This window comes from Spodoptera frugiperda, chromosome 13 (assembly GCF_023101765.2).
Source record: "Spodoptera frugiperda isolate SF20-4 chromosome 13, AGI-APGP_CSIRO_Sfru_2.0, whole genome shotgun sequence".
Lineage (NCBI taxonomy): Eukaryota > Metazoa > Arthropoda > Insecta > Lepidoptera > Noctuidae > Spodoptera > Spodoptera frugiperda.
This window is the reverse complement of record NC_064224.1, coordinates 4,212,512-4,238,900: the sequence shown is the minus strand read 5'-3', so window position 1 is coordinate 4,238,900 and position 26,389 is coordinate 4,212,512. Positions and strand designations below refer to the sequence as shown.

General features: G+C 36.4%; 1 protein-coding gene across 9 annotated transcripts; it reads right to left on the bottom strand.

Annotated features, from left to right (window-relative positions):
* Nucleotides 1-942: 942 nt before the first annotated feature.
* On the bottom strand, nucleotides 943-26,173 carry LOC118270460 (cytochrome P450 4V2-like). Of its 9 annotated transcripts, none has more exons than XM_050698193.1 (11): nucleotides 26,018-26,173; nucleotides 25,727-25,780; nucleotides 16,007-16,042; nucleotides 15,557-15,667; nucleotides 14,805-14,990; nucleotides 13,857-14,053; nucleotides 13,439-13,511; nucleotides 12,773-12,962; nucleotides 12,425-12,573; nucleotides 12,014-12,193; nucleotides 943-1,121 (listed from the first exon to the last, which is right to left on the bottom strand). In XM_050698193.1, the coding sequence occupies exons 1-11, from the start codon at nucleotides 26,151-26,153 to the stop codon at nucleotides 970-972; spliced, it is 1,464 nt and encodes a 487-aa protein (XP_050554150.1). In that variant the 5' UTR covers nucleotides 26,154-26,173; the 3' UTR covers nucleotides 943-969. The 9 variants fall into 9 exon arrangements, with proteins under 9 accessions (XP_050554150.1, XP_050554149.1, XP_050554152.1 ...); XM_050698192.1 differs by lacking the exon at nucleotides 12,014-12,193 and adding an exon at nucleotides 1,731-1,910; XM_050698195.1 differs by lacking the exons at nucleotides 12,014-12,193; nucleotides 12,425-12,573 and adding exons at nucleotides 1,731-1,910; nucleotides 2,124-2,272.
* Between the last annotated feature and the right edge of the window lie 216 nt (nucleotides 26,174-26,389).

Here is a 26,389-nt window from a genome sequence, read left to right as displayed (position 1 = left end):
TGGTGACCGGGTCTAAATAATTAAAATCTGTTTAGGTAATGAAAAAATATTCAAAACCTATTTTTTATTATCGGAGTAAACGAATCACATGTCTTTAATGTTCAAAACAATATTTAAATCATCATTTTGTTTTTGCATAGTTAGAATTCGAATACTTAATACCTTAATAATGCAAACATAATCTCTATTCATAAAAGTATTTTTATTTATTTGACATTTAATTTTATAGGTTATGTTTTATTTTATTTTATGCAGGGATAACAGACTGGTACAATATACATGTTAAAATATGAGGAAAATATACAAGAAATATGTTAACAATATCACAGGCGACTGCGTTATCCGCATATAACCAAAAGAAATGATAATGAGTGCTGGTTTGGGTAATTATTATTTTATCGACAAGATTATGAATCATTATGGTCGAAATAATGAAACTATACAAACAAATTAAAATATTGAAACAATACAAACAAATGCAAATAATAAATTATGAAAGAAGGTAATTTTGTAATTTGTTTTTTCTCTCTTAATGTCAAAGTAAAAGTCAAAATTATTTATTTCAATTAGACCAGGAAAGCACTTTTGAACGTCAAAGCAAATATAATAATATGAATAACATCTATCTGTCGGTCAGTCCTCTAGTGAAGCTATTTGCTCGGTCCAAAGTGTAGATTTCTATGGAGAAGAACGAGCAAGAAACTTCATTAGTTACTCTTTTTCAATCAGATTCACAATACAATTCTTTGTTACTTTGTTTCGATTGCTTCAAGTATGTGAGAACAATGTAAAACTAATATTCAGTCAAAGCGATAGAAAAAGAAAATAATGAAACAGTTTGCTTCTAAACCGGAATATTACAAAATATTATACACTGTATGGAGATCACTCGTATGATTTAAATGAACAGGGCTTCAATATGGTAATAAATTAAACAATACCCATTAATAATAGCCTTTAATTATTAATTTAAGACCTTAATGTTAAGTTAATAAGAGGTGCTTTTGCTTTTAGAGTGACTGCATATTCCCACTTTAAAGTACTGATATCAGCAGAAATATGAAACTTTCGCACGGTATGTACAAGCGACGTCTTCATTGACAGCATGGCGTACTGTTTCCCTATAAACAAAAGGTACATAAATATTAGGTTACAACACGCTAGCTAAGAATAGTTCATTAGTAAATAAGTTTTTTGTATTCAGGGTGCCCCTGTAGTGGACGTCAAAGAATGCCAGTTGTAACCTAGCCGATCACTTGGTGCTACTATTGGACGTTGACTTCTTGAACAGTTTGTATACAGCGTGTAACAAAATATTCATATGCATAAAGAAACACTGAAGAATACAGGTCTAACAGAATCTCTACACAAAGTTTCAGCTTAAAATACGTTTAATAAAATCTGGTACCAAATACTTGGTGTCGCATGTTTTTGATTTTCTAAAAATCATACAAACTTGTCACAACACTACAGGGGTCACTCGCTAATTACGAAACATTTCTTCTGCAAATCTGATCGCCTAGTACCTATCTACCTAATTTTAATTCACATGAAAAAAAAAAACAAATATTGGAAAAATTCATAACTTCGTTCCATGAAAATATGAGTTTCAAAAATCCTTTCCGTATCGTTTGTTATGTTGTCTAGAAACCGTGCACTTGATATGTATAGGTACCCCCTTTTTGTTACACTGTGTATACAAAAAGGCGATTCACATTTATTGGACATACCGATGCACATTCGTTTGCCAATACCAAACGCTGCGTATACGTTGGGGTTAGTAGGTAAAGTAGCGGGATTCAGCCATCGCTCCGGTTTGAACTGCTTCGCGTCCGGTCCCCACGAGGAGTGTCGGTGAAGGCCATATATCGACATGATACACGAACTTCCAGCTCGTAAAGTATATTTGGCTGAAATTACACAATAAATGTACATAATGAAAAACTACTACGTCATTACAGAATTTCAATTTATTGGAATTGGAATTATATTGAAGAAACTTGAGAGAATAAATAGTGCAACTATTGTCCTGTACTCGCTCTGAAATGTATTCAGTAAAAAACCCAAAAGACCGACCCAACGATCAGTATAATGGAAAATTAAGAGAGAATAATAATACTTACGGAGAACAATATCGGTGTCAATTTGTCGCGCGATAAGAGGAACTATATTATACATTCTCAATACTTCTTTAATTACTGCATCCAAGTATACGAGCTTCGTGATGTCGTGTTTAGTCAACCGGTCTCTATTTTTGAAGATATCTTGAATCCTGTAACATTATTGAAAAGGTCAAAACTGGAAGTTAAAATATTACGTAACCTAACTTAAAGGAAAACATAATTTTGACAATAAAATAAAATATATTATATTTATTCCAGAAATTGAAATAACGTGTGGTAGCACAAAAATAATAATTGAATAATTTTGACAAAGGTAATCAGCAATACTCACTCATTATAAACTCGTTCCTGTATCTCAGGATATGATCCGAGCACTAACAAGATAGTTTGTAGTGCTGCTGAAGTTGTATCGAAAGAAGCTGCCACGAAGGTATTCAGATGTGCCCTGATTTCATCGTCGGAGAGGACGTATTGTTCATCAGATAAATGCAGCAATAGATCCAGTGCAGGTTTGAATTTACCTGAAGCCAAAATGCTCATTTCATTTACAGTTATCTTTTTCAAAAATAAATGTGTATAGTGTGGAAGAATTATGCTTTGGTACGAATGGGCTGACTCACGGGAGTGATACCACAACTGCAAAGATACGGTTATCTGTGCAGTTGTGGTATCACGAAACATTGTTTCGCATCGGTATGCGAAACAGGTTTAAAAGTTACTAGTAAACTAGAGATCTCTAGTATTACCTGCAATGTGGTCTACAATCACCCTTGAGAGCAGCGAGACCTTCCAGAACCGCACGTAAGTAGGCACCATCTAGTCTCCTTCATACGATTTAATGACACCATTAAACTAACTAAAGAACTATAAATATGACTTAATGGTCTCGTATGAAAAAAAATTGATTATTCCAATTTGATATCGTCTTACCTGGTACCGAATCATCATTATCATTAACTGTACGTTTGGTTGCAATTAAGTCCGATTTTCGTTTTTGAATTATCTGAAAGGTATTAAAAAGTATTAGTTCATGGCAATATGTAATTCATTCACCGAAGGACCACAGACCATAATTATTTTGTCGGCTAGTTTTACAGCAAAGCTAACGAGAAGGATATTGTCATACTTACAGGATCCAATAGTTTCTTGTTGTTTTGGCTTAGTTTCAATTGTCTTTTATACATTGCCGTGCACTTGAATAAAAATGGTAAATGTAATATTGGATTTAAAACGCGACGCATTATAATGGCTTCCATTTCTTCAAACGCTTTCGCATACTCATTATCAATCATATCTTGATCTTTAGCTTCCAGCCGCAATGACGTACCTACGAACAGAAATCGAATTGTTTAACATAACGCATTATTTGAACAATGCCTTCTTGACTAAAGCTAAAGGATGCTATTCCACCAGAGATTAAATATGCGTGCTATGGAAGCGTGCTATGTATATGTGCTAGGGATGAGTGTAGTAGTAATCTTATATAGTAGTACAGAGAAGCAAAACAAAAATGGGTTTTAAAATTATGCTATACATTTGTTTTTTAGTATTTCAATTTCATAAACTTACGGCAAACTGTTCTTAGCACGTATTGACCTAAAAACTCTGTGATATTAACAGGTCCCTTCTCCGCCACTGTTGTCAATTGTGAGACAAGATTTTGAGCTTGTGCGTCCATTTCATTTAGGTACGTATTCAGCACATGCTGACTGAACGCTGGATTTAATAATTTATGGTATATCTTCCACATCTCCCCTGAAAAAAAAATGATATTTCATATTGCCTTCTATTAGTGGGAAACGAGCAGAATTGCCACCTGATAGTATGCGATCAGCGCCGCCAATGAGCACTCATAACACTAAAGCAGTTACAGGTTCGTTGCAGGCCTTTTAATAAGGAATACGCTCTTTCCTTGACGGCTTGATATGATTGTTTTACGAACACAGATATAATATTAGATGTACGGATTTTAAAAGCAATATAAATTATTTTTTTTATTTATATTATACTTTGACCGTGGGAGAGCCATGCTTTGGCACAAATGGGCCGACTCGACCGGAGTGATACCACGGCCTCACCGAAAACCGACGTGAAACAAGGCTTGCGTTGTGATTCGTTGTGTGAGTGAGGTTAACGGAGGCCCGATTCCCCGCTTCTCAATCCCCAATTCCCCAACAACCCTTAAATTCCTAACCCTCAAAATGCCGGCAACGCACTTGTAACGCCTCTGGTGTTTCAAGTGTCCATGGGCGGCGGCGATTGCTTACCATCAATACGTCTGCTCGCTTACCGGCTTGTTCCATAAAAAAATTAAAATGTCCGTTACCATTTAACGTTATCAATCCATTTCCTAGTAAATCATCCATAAAATTATAAAAAAACGCTTTGTCCAAACACGTGTTTGCTATGATGCCAACAGATTCTGGGTCGTCCACAACTGAAATGAAAAAATGATGATAAAACCATTTATAATCATAATATAAAAATAAGTCGGGTTTTCCTTCCTGACGCTATAACTTCAGAACGCACGAACCGATTTCTGTGTTTTGCCACATTGGAAAGGTCTCGGGCTTCGTGAGGTTTATAGCAAAAATAATTCCGAAAAAATTATATTGATGGCGAAACGGAGTAAAATAAAAATAAGTCGGGTTTTCCTTCCTGACGCTATTAGAACGCACGGACCGATTTATTTTGCATTCGATTAACGGGTTCCGTTGTTTATAGCAAAGAAAATTAAAAAAAAAAAACAAGAAAAGAGCAGGTGGCGGAACGGAGTATTTGCTAGTTTATTATATAAATATATCCATGTACAACTCTAAACTCCTTAAAAATACATCACCCAAAGCGTTGCCATCAAGATTATTACTTACCATAAATTATATGAGGACCCACCCTAAATTGACAAATTCCGCCATGTTCCAATACGTAGTCACCAATACTTTCAAAAAAACCCCAGATGTCTGAAAATAAAATCACACTAAAATAATAAGTGTGAAAATTGGTTTTGTTGGATGTTTGGACGTTTTTCTGTCAATCACGCTGAAACTAGTGAACGAATTTTGATGAAATTTGGTAAATTGTAGTTATGTGTAGATAAAACCACGCTTTCAACTAATTTGATCAATGACACATTTGAATCAGCAAACGAAAATAATTTAAAGTAAAATGAAGCTCTATCGCCTACACTAAACTTCGGTTCTTATACAGAGTCGAAGGCGCATCTGGCTGGTAGGAAGTTGGGTATCCTCTGGAGGGTAACACAGTACTTCACAGCAAAAAAACTTCTGAGCCTGTACCAAGCGCAGGTTCGGTCATATACTGTTCTCACCTTTTGGGACGGCTCGGCTAAATACCAGCTCGATGCGCTAGAATACTTCGAAAGGCGTGCCAAGAAGCTTATTAATGATGATGCGCTTGAGGAGACCCGACTACGAAGCCTTGAACACAGGCGCAAGGTTGCAAGCCTTTCCGTTTTTTACCGGATACATTTCGGAGAGTGTGCGGGGGAATTGCACAACTTGATTCCCCCTAGTCCTTTCCATCACCGAACCACAAGACAATCGGCGAGGCGTCACCGTTTCATGGTCGGTATCCCACCCACTCGCACGAAGTGCTTCGCTTCAAGCTTCCTTGTGCGAACTGCTAGGGAGTGGAACTCCTTGCCGGAGTCTGTGTTTCCTGATGGGTATAACCTGGGTGTCTTCAAAGCCCGAGTAAATAGGTTGCTTATGGGCAGACGTGCTCCATCGTAGGCCGCATCACCACTTACCATCGGGTGAGATAGCACCCAAACGTCGACCCATTAAATGTAAAAAATATTTAAGTTACCATTCCGATGCTTTAACAAAATGTGGGCATGTCCAATGAGCGGTAGCTGGCCAGGGAATATAGGCGGTGACCGCGGCTTCCACCAGCAATATGCATACACTACGCCAAGGAGCACGAATAACACTAACAGATACATTGTGTAACACCACAATTATGATCTGAATTCGTACTAATAGGCTCGTATTTATAATGATTACAGACGTGAGATGTGAAACCAGTTTTCCTAAAATACATTGTGTACAAAACATTAAAAAAATAATTGTTAGATTTTCTCAAAATTTGAAAAAACAGCACACCTTTTTATTAAAATAACAAACTTTTAGGCATAGTTATTAAAGTTTGTTATTTATGTTATGTTACGTGCTAAGAACAGTTTGCCGTAAGTTTATGAAAATGTAATACTAAAAAAAAATAATGTATAGCATAATTGAAAATCTTTTTATGTTTTGCTTCCTTTTTATTAAAATAACAAACTTTTAGGCATAGTTATTAAAGTAGTATGAATCATTAACAATTACTTATATCCAAGAAACATTTAGAAAAATTAAAGTTTTGAAATCGAGACGCTTGACGCTTCGTCCAGTATTCAGCGTTTCTCTGGTGTTTCTGGTGTCGGCTTGGCGGTGGCTTGGTAAAAGAGAAGACGTATCACTTGATAGTAAGCAATTGCCGCCGTCCATGGGCACTTGAAACACCAGAGGCGTTACAAGTCCGTTGCCGACTTTTTGGGGGTTAGGAATTTAAGGGTTGTTGGGGAATTGGGATTAGGGAAGATTGGGAAGGGGGGAATTGGGCCTCCGGTAATCTCATTCACACAACGAAACACAACGCAAGCGTTGTTTCACGTCAATTTCTGTGAGGCCATGGTATCACTCAGGCCGAGGCGGCCCATTCGTGCCTTTCTGTCAGTCTCTTGTTCAAACAGATGTCAATACGACCCTACTAGAGTAAGATCAGGTGCAGAACCAATATATTATGGTATGTAAAACACATACTTTCCGAGCGACGAGGGGGGAACATGGCACGTAATGCCACTGTACAATGTATAATATACTCAATTTTCACAATTTATGTTATAAGTCCCATATAAGTCAATTGATAAGTCTGCCATAATTTACCGAGTACATTTCCAGGCTCCGTCCGAACAATTGAGATTTTTTTTAAACCGGTAATATTAATTACTCGCTTCCGGCCGCGACTCCGTCCGCGTGGATGTGGATTCATTTTGAGTAACTTCTTATAAATATCTATTGGACCCAAATACGGCTAGGGCCATAATAATTAAGGAGATCCCTCTATTGAGCTACTGCTGTTAACGCAACGTGTTCTCGGTTCGCGGTTCTATAGAACAACGTCTATGGATAAAACTAAAATAATAGGTTTTTGTTTCTACGTATTTTTCCAGGATAAAAAGTATCCTATTTTATGCCCAGGATAATAAGGTATAATTATACCAAGTTTCATCGAAATCGAACCGTTCGTTTTTACGTGATGCCTGAACATACAGACAGACAGACAGACAGAAAAAAAAATCACAAATGTATTTGGGTTTGGTATCGATCCAGTAACACCCCCTGCTATTTGTACCTGTACAAAATTGACCCTTCTACAGATTTCTTATATGTATAGATAAAAACCAATTGGTACTTATTGCCCGATGTGTGGGAATCGAATCCAACAGTGCTGTAATTAAAAAATATATATCAGATTACTAGAACAATTGGATGAATCTCAAATATTTTCACGATAATTGTCTTACTACCTATATAATTAACATAATAATTTTCTCAATCATTGTCTTACTGCCTATGTAATTAACGCAAAAAAATATATTCGGCAATTAATTTTTATATCATAGATTTTAAAGTTGTAAACAATTCAGTTGTTATTGTTATGTGAATCTTTTAATCATCTTTATTTTTAGGAAATTTTGTTAACTACTAGCGGCTTACCTATAAATTGAAATAATGAAAAACATATATATTGGAACATTAAATTCATTTATACAAACAAAAAAATATTTGATTAAATGCTAGTTTAACTATGAAGTTGGCCATGTGAAAAACAGGGGGCCTACTCTGTGACCGGTTCTCCAATCCAAAGTTTCGTTTAATCTTCGGCCGTAGGTTTTATTGATTTACTAATAGAAATACTTGAAATTTCGTTTTATTTTTAATTTCATATCAAAACCTATATATTTATCTTCATTTTCATTCGTTCATTTTTGTTCACGAAAGTTCGCAATAAATAGAATTGTAGTACGTAAATAATAATAAATAATAAAATTCTTATGCAATCAATGTATACATTTTCCAATTTACAATATGTAGTTTTTTTTTCGTTCGTTCGTTGAATTAGAGTAGGCCCCCAGGATTTTTCCAAATTCACACCACAAACGTCAAGTGTTTGAACTTGGGCCTTGTTAAAGGACATCGCACACAGGATATTGTAATGGTTTGAACTCAAATGGCATATCAGTTGGAATCATAGGGATACGCGATATCAAACAAACAACTCCTTTTGATTTAGCAGTTAAGATCGTATTTGTCAACAATTACCACGCAAATCTTGTATTATTTGATTAAACTCATCTCATAAAATTATTGACATTAATCGCAGTGTGCGATCCGACCACCTTTTAATAATGTAGTAGCAATTTTTTACGGATGAGAAAATTTTTGCAACTATTTAACAAACAAAATGACCGTATTTATGCTCAAAGCTCTAAGGAAGCTTCCCAATTAATCGACAGAGTGCAATCGCGATTTGGAAAAGAAGGTGTTTTATTACACAGGTTTAAACAACAGTTAAACTGACGGGAACTAACTCTGAAGTTATAAGGCAGGGCTTGGATATGGTAATAAAATAAACAACACCCAGTAAGAATAGTCAAAGTCAAAGTCAAAATTATTTATTTCAATTAGACCAGGAAGGCACTTTTGAAAGTCAAAGCAAATATAATAATATTAATAACGTCAGTCTGTCAGTCAGTCCTCTAGTGAAGCTATTTGCTCGTTCCAAAGTGTAGATTCCTATGGAGAAGAACGAGCAAGAAACTCCATAGGTTACTCTTTTCCAATCAGATTCACAATACAATTCATGGTTACATTGTTTCGATTACTTCAACTATGTGAGAACAATGTAAAACTAACATTTAGTCAAAGTGATAGAAAAAGAAAATAACCCTGAGGACAACAAACTTAATGCAGTCCGGAGCTGACCAGTCCCAGTTGACAGCGCCCGTTCACGAACATGACACGTACACCAGCACCGCCCAACTCAACCATATTGCAGGGAATCGAGCGATCCAATGCCCGTGCCACCGCCAATGAGACCTTTGAGTGAGTATGACAACTCCAAGCTGACACAAGTGCATTCTACTAGTCTAATTCAGTTTTAGCTAATTACAGGGCTCTCACATTTACAATTATTGTATCTAATTTATCAGAACAAACTGAAATGACACTGTGGAGCTGGACCAGCCTGCCTCCAAGCATTTTTATCCTCTATATAATCATTCAATTTGTAGTATGCTAATCTACACATCGTTTTTTTAATACATACTTTAAATTGTCTTTCATTTAGGTGTTTTATTTCCTCTGGAATTTTGTTATAACATTTAACACCGAATCCCATGAACGACTTACTTATTTTTGTCAATCTAAAGAATGGCTGGCTCAATCTATCCTTATGTCTAGTTTCATAATTATGTCTGTCAGACACTTTGTCAAACAAGTTTAGATTTTTCCTAACATACATAATGGCCTTTATTAATAGCCTTTATTAATTAATTTGCGACCTTAATGTTAAGTCAATAAGAGGTGCTTTTGCTCTTAGTGTGACTGCATATTTCCACTTTAAAGTACTGATATCAGCAGAAACACGAAACTTTCGTAGAATATGCACAAGCGACGTCTTCATGGACATCATGGAGTACTGTTTCCCTGTAAACAAAAGGTACATAAATATTAGGTTAGGTTACAACACGCCAACTTAGAATAGTTCATCTATACTTATAATAAATCTGTAGAGAGGCCAATTCTGTACATGAAATATATTTCCTCGATAAATGCACTATCCAGCGGGTCCGATTAGTTCAAACAAACAAACAAACAAACTCTTCAGATAATACTGACGCCAAAAATGCATTCAGAGTTTTTTTTTGTCTGTCTATCTGTCTGTCCGTATGTTCTTTATAGAAATAAAAACCACTCGACAGATTTCAATGAATCTTGGTACAATTGTTCTTTATACTCCTGGGTAGGTTATAGTATACTTTTCATCACGCTACGATCAGCCTTAATGGTTAAAGCTACACAGAAATAATGTGTGACGGAAATGTTCTCCTTAAAATTGTTTAAAAAATATTCCACGACAGCAAATGTCTATCTCTTATGGTTGACTCACAATAACACGTATAACTCCCGATAGCTTAGCAGTTCGGAGCTTTCTGATTATATTTGTCTACACATACGTTTATAACACATTCATTCATAATTCATTCATATCTACACGTTGCAAAAACTTTGGACCGCTTTTTACGAAAATTGCGCGGCCGTAGGAGCATAAAATTTGGTACACTTCATTCATTCATTCATATTATAATAAATCTGTAGAAGGGTCAATTCGGTGCAACGTGAAAATAAATCGTGAATTTCAACCACTACGAACTAAAATAAATAGCAGGCAGCAATGTTACTGGATCGATACCAAACCCAAATATGTGATTAATTTTTTTTTGTCTGTCTGTCTGTATGTTCAGGCATCACGTGAAAACTAACGGTTCGATTTCGATGAAACTTGGTATAATTATACCTTACTATCCTGGGCATAAAATAGGACTTTTTATCCTGGAAAAATACGTAGAAAAAAATATTTTTATTATTCAATTTTATTCTACAGAACGCGAGCTCAACAGCAGTAGCTCAATAGAGGGATCTCCTTAATTATTATGGGCCTCGCCGTATTTGGGTCCAATAGATATTTATAAGATGTCATTGTCAGAGTTACGTTACTCAAAATGGAGAAATAAAACTTCCACGCGAGACGGAGTCGCGGGTGGAAGCTAGTTAGTAAATAAGTTTCTTGTACACAGGGTGCCCCTGTAGCGGACGTCCAAGTAGTAACAAATGCCAGTTGTAACGTTTTTTGTCGATCACTTGGTGCTATTTGGACGTCAACTTCTTGGACGGTATGTATACAGCGTGTAACAAAATACCCATATGCATCAAAGCACTAAAGAATACAAGTTGAATAGAATCTCTACACAAAATTTCAGCTTAAAATACGTTTAAAAAAATCTGGTACCAAATATTTGGTGTTACATGGTTCTTGATTTTATAAATCATACAAACATGTCACAACACTACAGGGGTCACTCGCTAATTACGAAACATTTCTTCTGTAAATCTGATCGCTTAGTACCTATCTACCTAATTTTAATTCGCATGAAAAAGAAAAAAATGAAATATTGGATATTTAATTCATAACTTCGTTCCATGAAAACATAAGTTTAAAAAAGCCTTCCCGTATCATTTGTTATGTTATCTAGAAACCGCGCACTTGATATGTATACCCCCTTTTTGTTACACCGTGTATACAAAAAACCGGCCAAGTGCGAGTCGTACACGCCCATTGAAGGGTTCCGTTGCAGCAAGTAGATGACATAATATAAAAGTTATGAAATAGCTTGATTTTACATAGTGTTTGTATGAACGACAAAGTTATATTTGCGGTTTTGAAAATGATTTGTTTCTTAAAAACTAATAATGATATCTCGTTCAAATCAATTTTCGAATCAAAAAAACATTTTTTTTAATCAGTTCCATGTATGGAGTGCCCCCTTTAATTTTTCAATTTATTAATTTTATTCAAAATTCGAATAGCGGTTACCAAAATACATCATCCTACAAAGTTTCAACTATGTAGGCCCAACAGTTTGGGAAATAAATGGCTGTGACATACGGACGGACAGACAGACATGACGGATCTATAAGGGTTCCGCTTTTTGCCATTTGGCTACGGAACCCTTAAAAGCGATTCACATGGACAATCGAACATACCGATGCACATTCGTTTGCCAATACCAAACGCTGCGTATACGTTGGGGTTAGTAGGTAAAGTAGCGGGATTCAGCCATCGCTCCGGTTTGAACTGCTTCGCGTCCGGTCCCCACGAGGAGTGTCGGTGAAGGCCATATATCGACATGATACACGAACTTCCAGCTCGTAAAGTATATTTGGCTGAAATAACACAATAATGGTTATGTGGTTATGTGTGTACATAATGAAAAACTACTACGTCATTACAGAATTTAAATTTATTGGAATTGGAATTATATTGAAGAAACTTGAGAGAATAAATAGTGCAACTATTGTCCTGTACTCGCTCTGAAATGTATTCAGTAAAAAATCCAAAAGACCGACCCGACAATCAGTGTAATAGAAAAATGAAGAGATAATAATAATACTTACGGAGAACAATATCAGTGTCAATTTTTCGCGCGATAAGAGGAACTATATTATACATTCTCAATACTTCTTTAATTACTGCATCCAAGTATACGAGCTTCGTGATGTCGTGTTTAGTCAACCGGTCTCTATTTTTGAGAACATCTTGAATCCTGTAACATTATTGAAAAGGTCAAAACTGGAAGTTAGTTTTGGTTTAACATTAAAATATTACGTAACCGAACTTAAAGGAAAACATAATTTTGACAATAAAATAAAATATATTATATTTATTCCAGAAATTGAAATAACGTGTGGTAGCACAAAAATAATAATTGAATAATTTTGACAAAGGTGATCAGCAATACTCACTCATTATATATTCGTTCCTGTATCTCAGGATATGATCCGAGCACTAACAAGATAGTTTGTAGTGCTGCTGAAGTTGTATCATAAGAAGCTGCCACGAAAGTATTCAGATGCGCCCTGATGTCATCGTCGGAGAGGACGTATTGTTCATCAGATAAATGCAGCAATAGATCCAGTGCAGGTTTGAATTTACCTGAAGCCAAAATGTTCATTTCATTTACAGTTATCTTTTTCAAAAATAAATGTGTGCGTGTATAGTGTGGAAGAATTATGCTTTGGTACGAATGGGCCGACTCTACCAGAGTGATACCACAGCTGCACAGATAACCGCTGCGAAACAACGTTTGCGTTGTGTTTCATTGTGTAAGTGAGAATCGTCCAAAAACCATTCCGTTTTTACTCCTGCTTTGAACCGGAGCCCCACCGGTAACCTCTTAGGTTTAAAAGTTTATCATCCTTCCCTAGTAGTATCATCTCTAGTATTACCTGCAATATGGTCTACAATCACCCTTGAGAGCAGCGAGACCTTCGAGAACCGCAAGTAAGTAGGCACCATCTAGTATCCTTCATACAATTGAATGTCACCATTAAACTAACTAAAGAACTATAAATTTAACTTAATGGTCTCGTATGAAAATGATTGATTATTCCAATTTGATATCGTCTTACCTGGTACCGAATCATCATTATCATTAACTGTACGTTTGGTTGCAATTAAGTCAGATTTTCGTTTATGAATTATCTGAAAGGTATTAAAAAGTATTAGTTCATGGCAATATGTAATTCATTCACCGAAGGACAAGTCACACCGAGGATACTCATACTGGTACTCATTCTCTCAGTTGCCAAGTCACTCGTAAAATAATAAGTAGGTAGACAATAACGCGCTGTGATTTGCTGAATAAGTCACGTTTCTTCTTCGTTGTCTCTCCTTCCTCCTCTCTGGGAGTCTTTGGTTGTGTGTTGTTCTAATTTTTTCTACTACCACTTTCACAAATTTATACGCCAACCTGTGCTCAGTCCTTTCCTCATATTTTGTCGGCTAGTTTTACAGCAAAGCTAATGAGAAGGATATTTTCATACTTACAGGATCCATTAGTTTCTTGTTATTGTGACTTAGTTTTATTTGTCTTTTATACATTGCTGTCAATTTGAATAAAAATGGAAAATGTAATATTGGATTTAAAACGCGACGAATTATAATGGCTTCTATTTCTTCAATCGCTTTCGCATACTCATTATCAATCATATCTTGATCTTTAACTTCCAGCCGCAATGACGTACCTACGAACAGAAACCGGATTGTTTAACATGACGCATTATTTGAATATTGCCTTCTTATTCCAGTCATTTGGTAGTTTTACCTGGAAAGTTTTCCGGGAGTTTTGAAAATTGGTGAAATTATAGATTTGGGTATGCTCTTTTTGAATTTCAACTTTGCCACCTCGTACAACCGCCGCTTTAATTTTTTTCGTAAAATGCGTCAGAACGGAGATATTCGCAAAAAACCGTTTTTAGGCGCCATTTTTTCAATATGGCGGCACGAGCGGCGGTTGTTGAAATTTAAAAAGAGTATACCCAAATCTATAATTTCACCAATTTTCAAAAGTCCCAGAAAACTTTCCAGGTAGCCCCCTTTTTATGTACCAAATGACTGGACTATCTTTACTATGGGCGTATGGAAGCGCAAACCTAAGGGTGCTATTCCACCAGAGATTAAATATGCGTGCTATGTATATGTGTTATAGATGAGTGTAGTAGTAATCTTATATAGTAGTACTAGCTTCTGCCCGCGACTTCGTCCGCGGAAAATTTAAAAAATTAGGTTTGTACTACCCCTAACATTTAGGGGGATGAAAAATAGATGTTAGCCATTCTCATAGATACCGGATAAGTACAAAAAATTTCATCAAAATCGGTCAAGCTGTTTCAGAGGAGTATGGGAATGAAAACTGTGACACGAGAATTTTATATATTAGATAGAGAAGCAAAATAAAAATGGATTTTAATTAGTATTTCAGTTTCATAAACTTACGGCAAACTGTTCTAAGCACGAATTGACCTAAAAACTCTGTGATATTAACAGGTCCCTTCTTCGCCACTGTTGTCAATTGTGAGACAAGATTTTGAGCTTGTGCGTCCATTTCATTTAGGTACGTATTCAGCACATGCTGACTGAACGCTGGATTTAATAATTTATGGTGTATCTTCCACATTTCTCCTGAAACAATATATTTTTTATGATATTTCATATTGCCTCCTACTAATGGCAAACGAACAGACTTGTCACCTGATAGTAAACGATCAGCGCCGCCAATGGGCACCCGTAACACCAAAGCGGTCACAGGCGCGTTGCTGGCCTTTTCTTATTAAAAAATAAGGAATACGCTCTTTCCTTGACGGTTTAATATGATTGTTTTACGAACACAGATATATTATTACATGTACGGATTTTAAAAGCAGAATAAATTTAAAATTATATTTACTAAAAATAAATTTATACTTTAAGTGTCGGAGTCGGCACGAATGGGCCGGCTCGACCAGAGTGATACTACGGTACTTGTGTGAGTAAGGTTACCGGAGGCCCGATTCCCCTCTTCCCAATCTTCTCAATCTTTCCAATCCCCGATTCCCTAACAACCCTTAAATTCCTAACACCCAAAGTTCCGGCAACGCACTTATAACGCCTCTGGTGTTTCAAGTGTCCATGGGCGGCAGCGATTGCTTACCATCAGGTGATACGTCTGATCGCTTACCGGCTTGTTCCATAAAAAAAATGTCCGTTACCATTTAACGTTATCAATCCATTTCCTAGTAAATCATCCATAAAATTATAAAAATACGGTTTGTCCAAACACGTGTTTGCTATGATGCCAACAGATTCTGGGTCGTCCACAACTGGAATGAAATAATCAGTATCATTAACTAAAAATTACGGTTTACACACGCAAATTAATAGAGAAAAGTTCTACTATTTTCTAGTCACAGACATAGTCTTCATCATGAATAAGGTGCGCAGCCTCCTAGTTAGAACGTGATTATTAGTTAATTTACCATGTCTCACGATAGTTATAACAAAAAAAATAATTAAGAAACTCGTTTGTGAAAATAAAATGGATGATAAAAAAAAATACATGAAAAATTTGTGATATAAAAATCTATTAATCCATGTAACAACACTAATCTACTCCTTAAGAATACATCACACAAAGCTTTGCCATCAAGTTTATTACTTACCATACATTATATGAGGACCCACCCTAAATTGAAAAATACCGCCATGTTCCAATACGTAGTCACCAACACTTTCCAAATAACCCCAGATGTCTGAAATTAAAATCACACTTACATTATAAATATGAAAATTGGTTTGATTGAATGTTTGGACGCTTTTCTATCAATTATGCTGAAACTACTGAACGGATTTTGATGAAATTTGTTAAATTGTAGTTATGTGTTATATAAACTACGCTTTCAACTAATTTGATCAATGACACATTAGAATCAGCAAACGAAAATAATTTAAAATAAAATTAAGCCTAACCGGGATAGTTTCCGAAAAGTATCCGTTCCAATATCGGATCACCTTGAGCTTCTGGGCGTAACTCTATCGCCAACGCTAAACTTCGGCTCTTATATACAGTCGAAGGTGCATCTGGCTGGTAGGAAGTTGGGTATCGAGGGTGAGACGGTACTTCACACCGAAACAACTGTTGAGCCTGTACCAAGCGCAAGTTCGGTCGTCTATGGAGTACTGTTCTCACCTTTGGGACGGCTCGGCTAAATACCAGCTCGATGCGCTAGAACACATCGAAAGGCGTGCCAAGAAGCTCATCAATGATGATGTGCTTGTGGAGGCCCGGCTTCAAAGCCTTGAACACAGGCGCAATGTTACAAGCCTTTCCGTTTTTTACCGGATACATTTCGGAGAGTGTGCGGGGGAATTGCCCAAATTGATTCCCCCTAGTCCTTTCCATCACCGAACCGCAAGACAATCGGCGAGGCGTCACCGTTTCTTGGTAGATATTCCACGAAGCGCTTCGCTTCAAGCTTCCTAGTGCGAACTGCTAGGGAGTGGAACTCCATGCCAGAGTCTGGGTTTCCTGATGGGTATAACCTGGGTGTCTTCAAAGCCCGAGTGAATAGGTTGCTTATGGGCAGACGTGCTCCATCGTAGGCCGCATTATCACTTACCATCAGGTGAGATTGCGGCCAAACGTCGACCCATTAAATGTAAAAAAATAATAATATAAGTTACCATTCCGGTGCTTAAACAAAATGTGGCCATGTCCAATGAGCGGTAGCTGGCCAGGGAATATAGGCGGTGACCGCGGCTTCCACCAGCAATATGCATACACTACGCCAAGCAGAACGAGTGACACTAACAGATACATTGTGCAACACCACAATTATGATCTGAAGTCGTAGGTACTAACAGGCTCATATTTATAATGATTACAGACGTAAGAAGTGAAACTAGTTTTCCTAAAATAGATCTTAAATCTTTAGATCTATATACACGGTGTAACAAAAAGGGGGTATACATATCAAGTGCACGGATTCTAGATAACATAACAAACGATATGGGAAGGGCTTTTTAAACTCATGTTTTCATGGAACAAAGTTATGAATTTTTCTATTTATTTTACCCGCGACTTTTCGTTTCAGTGACCCCTGTAGTGTTGTGACAAATTTGTATGATTTATAAAATCAAGAACCATGCGACACCAAGTATTTGGTACCATTTTTTTAAACGTATTTTGAGCTGAAACTTTGTGTAGAGATTCTATTCAACCTGTATTTTTCAGTGCTTCTTGATGTATATGGGTATTTTGTTACACGCTGTATATAAAACAAAGACAGGTTGTTCAAACAAAGATGAATATATAAAAGAATGAATCATTTACAATTAATTTTCATTTGTACATGTCAAACATGTATTTTTTTTAATCTATTGTATAGGTTGAAAAGCGCATTAAACAGACACATAGAAATGTATATTTTTCAATATTTCTGACATATTTTCTTAATATTTTTTCGAGTTTTAAAGACTAAGAAGATTTTTATTTATTAATTACGGTAAGTTCACAGCTTCATATTGATTTTTAGTAACTTTTGATGACTACACAATACTACAATTTGGTATACATGGTTATACAGAAAATGTCTGAGAGCTCTTTATTTTCAGTTGGATTTTCGTGTTGAACAATGCCACCAACCAGACGTACAAGCTTAGGCCGAAAGCTCGAAATACGGCAAGTCAAAGAAATATAAGAGCAAATCAAACTTATGAGCAACGCGAAGCGCTAAATGAACTTGAACTGAATCGATATCAAGATAGAAATGTTGTGTTTAATCCCCGCAAAGCTGCATTCAGTTAAAATGTGGCAATTGATTACAGTTCTGAGCAAATTGTTGCTATTGGACTAATGAACATTGTGTGTCCACATTGGGATTGAAATTCAAAAATGAAGCCTCTGGATTGTGTTGCGCCAGCGGCCAAGTCAAATTGACGCCATTGGTACCGCCACCAGAGCCACTACATTCATTGGTAGAAACCAAGATTCTGGGCCAATTCGTTCTGGAATTGGCCCAGAATCTTATCATTTTTGACTTATATCCAGCAATACAATAATTGTTTTCAAATGATATCATTTGGGACAACAAAAGTTATTCGAGACAATTTTATGCCTACTTTTAAGTAAGTACAATGGCAAACATTTTGTTTAGTTTTACAACCATGTACATAGCTGGCGCAAAATATGTTGAGTCAGTGATGTGCTTATTTTGTAAACAATAAGTCAAATACATAATAATAATCCGAAGACTTAAAAGTATATATATCAGATTACTAGAACAATTGGATGAATCTCAAATATTTTCACGATAATTGTCTTACTACCTATGTAATTAACATAATAATTTTCTCAATCATTGTCTTACTGCCTATGTAATAAACGCAAAAAAATATTTATATTCGGCGATTAATTTTTATATATATTATCATATATTTTAAAGTTGTAAACAATCCAGTTGTTATTGTTATGTGAATTGTTTAATCGTCTTTATTTTTAGGAAATTTTGTTACCTACTAGCGGCTTGGTACGTAGGTCACTACGTACCTAGAAACTGAAATATTAAAACATATTTCATTGATTATTAGTTTAAAACTCAATCAAAAACATTTAGTAAAAACTTATTTTGAGCCGAATAGCTCGAAAGGGGTGATTCTGCAAGTCAGGCAGCCTGGAGAAGGGCATGTAAAAACAAGATTTCAAATTCACTCCAGCAAACGTCAAAGCGCTACCCTTGAACCTTGTTAAAGGACATCGCATATCAAGCATAGAAATTGTTGGTTTGAATCCCCGCAAAGCTGCATTCAGTTGGAATTATAGGGATAATAGTGATATCAAACAAACAAATCCTTTTGATGTTAGCAGTTAAGAACATTTGTCAACAATTACCACGCAAATCTGGGATTAAACTCATCTTATAAAATAATTGCATTAATCGCAGTGTGCGATCCGACCACCTTTTAATAATGTAGTAGCAATTTTTTACGGATGAGAAAATTTTTGCAATTGAGCAACATTTTAACAATCAAAATGACCGTATTTATGCTCAAAGCTCTAAGGAAGCTTCCCAATTAATCGACAGAGTGCAACGTGGACATTATCCGACTTCAGTGATGGTTTGGTGGGGTGTTAGCTATGAAGGAGTGACTGAGCCTTATTTTTGTGAAAAAAGTATCAAAACGTTAGCACATAAGTGTATCAAGATACCATTCTTGAGAATGTAGTTAAGCCTCTTAACATCACCATGTTCAATAACCAAGTATGGTCCTTCCAGCAAGACTCGGCGCCGGGTCATAAAGCTCGGTCCACGCAGTCTTGGTTGGAAGGGAACGTTTCGGACTTCATCAGAGCTGAAGACTGGCCATCGTCTAGTCCCGATCTTAATTTTTTCAATTTATTATTTACACAAAACAATATACAATAAATAACAACCAAAAAAACTAAGGTTTAGGCCGTGCTATGGAATCTGCCTTAAATATTACAATATGAGGTTGAGGAAGGTACAATAGTTTTGTTAAATAGTACTTAGGTTCCTTAAGTTCACATTTTATATTTTTAGGTGTGATACATTTTTTTACTTCTGCGGGTATACTGTTAATGAATCTGAAATATAACCAGTAGTTTGCTCGATATGCATTGTTAATCCACTGGATTATGATTTATGGTCAGTTTTAGGATACAGCTTGCTCTAAACGCTAAAATTTAGAGTCCCTAAAACAATCTATACCTTGGCAGTAAGAATTTTCCCATGAATCGAGTGCGTGCTTCTTCTGATAACTACTAGCCTCGACGTTTAAAGGACTGTATTGCAGCCAATTGAGACCACTTCAAATAAGCTCTTTATATTTTTAATTGTTGTAATTTATGTATTAAACTAACACACTGCCAAAGTAATAAATTTAATTTGCAGTTAATATTTTTTTCTTTATTACAATATTTATGGCAAGAAAAGGTAATTGTAATTTTACACTTAAAACCTATGAAATGTGATCAATGCTGCTGCCATTCCCGAGTGGAGTGGGTAAATGTCATTTGATTAAAATTATCTTAATGTAAAGTCAGTCGTTGTTGAAACGCGAAAGAGTACAATTGACTAGTTATTAAGTATACCGATATTAAATATTGTGCAGTTAAATAATATAAATCGTGAAGGAAATTTATTAATTCGTGATTTGGAAAAGAAGGTGTTTTATTACACAGGTTTAAACAACAGTTAAACTGACGGGAACTAACTCTGAAGTTATAAGACAGGGCTTGGATATGGTAATAAAATAAACAACACCCAGTAAGAATAGCCTTTATTTATTAATTTACGACCTTAATGTTAAGTTAATAAAAGGGTTTTTTACTTTTAGTGTGATTTCAAATTCCCACTTTAAATTACTCATATCAGCAGAAACACGAAACTTTCGTAGAATATGCACAAGCGACGTCTTCATGGACATCATGGAGTACTGTTTCCCTGTAAACAAAAGGTGTATTAATATTAGGTTACAACACGCTAAGAAATACTAAGAATAGTTCATTACAATAATATTAGTCAATGAGTTTCTTGTGTACAGGGTGCCCCTGTAGTGGACGTCCAAGTAGTAACAAATGCCAGTTGTAACCTTGTCGTTGTAATATAAAAATACACACATTAAAAGCGATATACAAAAAAGCGATTCACATGGACAATCGAACATACCGATGCACATTCGTTTGCCAATACCAAACGCTGCGTATACGTTGGGGTTAGTAGGTAAAGTAGCGGGATTCAGCCATCGCTCCGGTTTGAACTGCTTCGCGTCCGGTCCCCACGAGGAGTGTCGGTGAAGGCCATATATCGACATGATACACGAACTTCCAGCTCGTAAAGTATATTTGGCTGAAATTACACAATAATTGTTATGGTGTCTACATAATAAAATACTTTTGTAATGTTATTTATTGTGATTACAGAATTACAACACGAAAGGAAGATGGCGCGCTTCGACATAGTCTAGTGTGACGTCATACCCAACGGAAAGGAAGGGAGACGCAGAGCACTCACTCTTCTTTATAGGTTTCTTTTTTTAAGGGAGGAAAATCATACAATGTATGGAGAGATCTTGAAGGCAATGGGCCCAGCTGGAATTGATGCTCTGCACAGGATATGCGACGACGTCTGGCGCACCGGGAATGGCCTTCCGACTGGACGAAATCTATAATCCTCCCGCTACATAAAAAAGGTTCCACTGCAAAATGTGACAATTACAGAACGCTGGCCTTAATATCTCATGCCAGCAAAGTATTGCGACACATTATCAACAATAGGATCCGTTATTTCCTTGATTGGCAGATACCGCAGGAGCAAGCCGGTTTCGTCAAGGGCAAAGGAACTCGAGAACAGATTCTCAACATTCGCCAGCTGATAGAGAAATCATACGAGTTCAATACGCCTCTCATACTGTGTTTCATCGACTACAGCAAGGCTTTCGACTGCGTTGTTTGGTCGGAACTCTGGAGAGTGTTGAAGGAGATGGGCGTACCTGTGCACTTGGTGGCTCTTATTGACACACTGTATCTGAAAAACCAGGGAGTGGTAAGGATTGACAAAACAACATCGGAACCTTTCAGCTTCGGCAAGGGTGTCAGGCAGGGCTGCATTCTCTCTCCCATTTTATTTAATGCATACGGGGAGTATATCATCAGACGAGCTTGTGAGGATTGGAATTTAGGAGTAACTATAGGTGGCACTAAGATCTCCAATACCCTTCTAGCCAGTAGTGAAGCTGAAATGGTCGACATTCTGGACAAAATGGAGCGAATCAGTCTTGAAATGAGGCTCAGAATCAACCATAGCAAAACCAAATTCATGGTGGTGGACCGCGGTAACAAGCTGCATTTTTCGGGTGCTCGGGTGCCTTGGAGCTAACATTAACAACACTGGTTCGTGTGAAAAGGAAATTAGAAGATGAATAGCTATGGCTAAGACCGGGATGTCCCTGCTGCAGGGAATAAGGAGAGATTCGCAACATTTCCCGCAAAACGAAAATGCGACTTGTGAAGACCTTGATATTCTCCATATTCAGTTATGGGGCAGAAACATGGACATTGAAGAAAGCTGACCGCAACCGCATCGATGCCTTTGAAATGTGGTGTTGGAGGCGAATGCTACGGATCCCATGGACGGCCTTCCGCACAAATGCGTCTATCCTACAAGAACTTAAAGTAAAGACCCAACTCTCATCTATTTGCCTTCGAGGAGTACTTGATTTCTTTGGTCACATCGCCAGAAAAGAAGGAAACAACCTCGAGCAACTTATGGTCACCGGAAAGGTTGACGGCAGGAGACCAAGAGGACGTAGCCCAACTAGGTGGATTGACCAGATCCGAACAACCTTGGAGACCAACTTACACGTTGCCCTCCATTCGGCCAAGGAGAGAAATAAGTGGGGTGCAACTGTTCGGACCAAGATCATCCCTCAAATAGGGAATCACGACCCTCAGTAATGAGGATAACGACGCGAGGAGGAGGAAATCGTCGCAACACCAGACAATTTTCGGCAAGGTATATTATACCTTGACGTTCTGACTATCCAAGAAACTTGAAAAAATTAATAGTACAATTATTCTCCTGTACTCGCTCTGAAATGTATTCAGAAAAAAATCCAAAAGACCGACCCGACGATCAGTGTAATTGAAAAGTAATACTTACGGAGAACAATATCAGTGTCAATTTTTCGCGCGATCATAGGAACTATATTATACATTCTCAATACTTCTTTAATTACTGCATTCAAGTATACGAGCTTCGTGATGTCGTCTTTAGTCAACCGGTCTTTATTTTTGAGAACATCTTGAATCCTGTAACATTATTGAAAAGGTCAAAACTGGAAGTTAGGTTTGGTTTAACATTAAAATGTTACGTAACCTAACTTAAAGGAAACTGGATGTCTTTTTTAATTTAATACCATTTGGGAGAGTCTTATGACAAGTATATAATTATACAAACAAGAAAACATAATTTTAGCAATAATATACAATATTTAATATTCATTCCAGAAATTGAAATAACGTATGGTAGCACAAAAATAATAATATAATTGAATAATTTTGACAAAGGTGATCAGCAATACTTACTCATTATAAACTCGTTCCTGTATCTCAGGATGTGATCCAAGCACTAACAACACATTCTGTATTACTGCTGAAGTTGTGTCGAAAGAAGCTGCCACGAAAGTATTCAGGTGCGCCATGATTTCTTCGTCGGAGAGGACGTATTTTTCGTCAGGTAAATTCAGCAACAGGTCTAGTGCAGGTTTGAATTTACCTGAAGTCAAAATGTACATGTAATGAGCTGAACAAAAGTTACTATCAGCTCAAAATTACCTATCCAATGATGTAACACACATAGCTTTTGGAAGTGGGACCAGATTAAATAGAAACTTTGACATCCTCCTTTAACGATTATTCCAATTTGATATCGTCTTACCTGGTACCGAATCATCATTATCATTAACTGTACGTTTGGTTGCAATTAAGTCAGATTTTCGTTTTTGAATTATCTGAAAGGTATTAAAAAGTATTAGTTCATGGCAATATGTAATTCATTCACCGAAGGACCACAGACCAGCCCTGGTACTCATTCCGTTAGGCGCCGAAGTCTCTCGTAAAATAATAAGTAGGTAGGCAATAACGCGCTGTGATTTGTTGAATAAGTCACGTTTTTTCTTCGTTGCTTCTCCTTCCTCCTCTCTGGGAGTTTTTGGTTGTGTGTTGTTCTAATTTTTTCTACTACCACTTTCACAAATTTATAAGCCAGCCTGTGCTCAGTCCTTTCCTCATATTTTATCACCTAGTTTTACAGCAAAGCTAATGAGAAGGATATTGTCATACTTACAGGATCCAATAGCTTCTTGTTATTTTGACTTAGTTTCAATTGTCTTTTATACATTGCTGTCCTATCGAATAAAAATGAAAAATGTAATATTGGATTTAAAAGGCGACGAACTAAAATAGTTTCTATTTCTTCTATCGCTTTCGCATATTCATTATCAATCAAATCTTGATCTTTAGCTTCCAGCCGCAATGACGTACCTACAAACAGAAATCGGATTGTTTAACATGACGCATTATTTGAATATTGCCTTCTTGACTATGGGCGTATAGAGGCGCATAAGCTAAATGTACTTTTCCAAATTGAGCTATGCTACGTTATAGATATGCTTTTACATGGAAAGTACTATGTAATGGTCCGTGCTATGAATATTGCTATATGTTTTCATAATATATCGATTCATCGCATACTCGAGCTGCGCATCTTCCTCATGCAGCTACTTTGCGGCGATACATCTTCATAGCACATCTAACTTGCGCAGCTATATAGGTTAATATCAGAAACGGTCACATAGTTCCACAACTTAGCTATTACATCCTCTTGAGTATAGCTACATAGCACATCTGTGGTGGAAAAGCAACGGAATTCCTGATGAGATTTATATTATGATAGTTAGGCTTCTGGCTGGGAAACTGATGTGTAATCATGCAGCTAAACCTATAAGTAGTATACAGAGCCAAAAGAAAAATGCATTTTAATCATGCTGTTATTATTATTTTTTCTTCTAAGTATTTAAGTTTCATAAACTTACGGCAAATTGTTCTTAGAACGTATTGAATCAAAAACTCTGTGATATTAACAGGTCCCTTCTCCGCCACTGTTGTCAATTGTGAGACAAGATTTTGTGCTTGTGCGTCCATTTCATTAAGGTACGTATTCAGCACATGCTGACTGAACGCTGAATTTAATAACTTATGGTGTATCTTCCACATTTCCCCTGAAACATATATTTTTTTTATGAAATAGTAGTCAAACGAGCACACGTGTATGGATTTTGAAAGCAATATAAATAAACATGTCAGTACCATTTAACGTTATCAATCCATTTCCTAGTCCATCATACAAAAAGCTGTAAAAATATGGTTTGTCCAAACACGCGTTTGCTATGATGCCAACAGATTCTGGGTCGTCCACAACTGGAATGAAATAATCAGTATCATTAACTGAAACTCACGATTTACACACGCAAATTAATGGAGAAAAGCTCTACTGTTTTCTAGTCACAGACACATTCTTCATCATGAGCAGCGTGCGCAGACATGACGACGTCTTTAGTACAACGAGTGACGAATTTAGTATGTCTTACCATAAAAACAGTTCATATGAGGACCTGCTCACTCATAATTACACCCTAAAATTTACTTTGTCCCACAAAAGTATAATAAAAAAAAAATTAAAGAAACCTCCATAAAAAAATTACATGAAAATTAGTGATATATCACAACTCTAATCTACTCCTTAAAAGTACATCACACACAAAGATAGGATCTTACCATAAATTGAGGACCCTAAATTGAAAAAATCCTCCATTTTCCGATATGTATTCAACAACTTTACTAAAATATACCCAGATATCTGAAAATAAAATCACGCTAAAATTATAAATGTGAAAATTGGTTTGATTGAATGTTTGGAAGTTTTTTCTGTCAATCACGCTGAAAGAATTGAACGGATTTTTATGAAATTTGGTAAATTGCAGTTATGTGTACATAAAACTACGCTTTCAACTAATTTAAACAATGACCCATTCGATTCAGCAAACGAAAAAAAAAAAATTAAAATAAAGGCTAATCGGGATAGTTAATAACTTACCATTCCGGTGCTTAAACAAAATGTGGCTATGTCCAATGATCGGTAGCTGGCCTGGGTATGTGGGCGGTGACCGCGGCTTCCACCAGCAATATGCATACACTACGCCAAGGACCACGAGTAACACTAACAGATACATTGTGCAACACCACAATTATGATCTGAAGTCGTACTAACAGGCTCATATTTATAATGATTACAGACGTAAGACCTGAAACTAGTTTTCCTAAAATAGATTGTGTCAAAATAATAATTGGACAGTTCCGGTAAAAAAAAATATTTCGACTTTTCAATAAAATAAAATATAAAAAAACTGGCTGTTGTCCGCGGCTCCGCCCGCATGTTGGTCGCTTTTCGCATAACCAAATATACAAA

Bases quoted from the DNA above. Each gene is read 5' to 3' on its own strand.
- LOC118270460 (XM_050698189.1), bottom strand. From the start codon at position 26,153: ATGTATCTGTTAGTGTTACTCGTGGTCCTTGGCGTAGTGTATGCATAT. The intron at 14,991-15,556 runs GTAACGGACATT...ATATTGTTTCAG, and splicing joins TGGATTGATAACGTTAAATG to GAGAAATGTGGAAGATACAC. The intron at 14,054-14,804 runs GTAAGTTTATGA...TTCTGTTCGTAG, and splicing joins CGTGCTTAGAACAGTTTGCC to GTACGTCATTGCGGCTGGAA.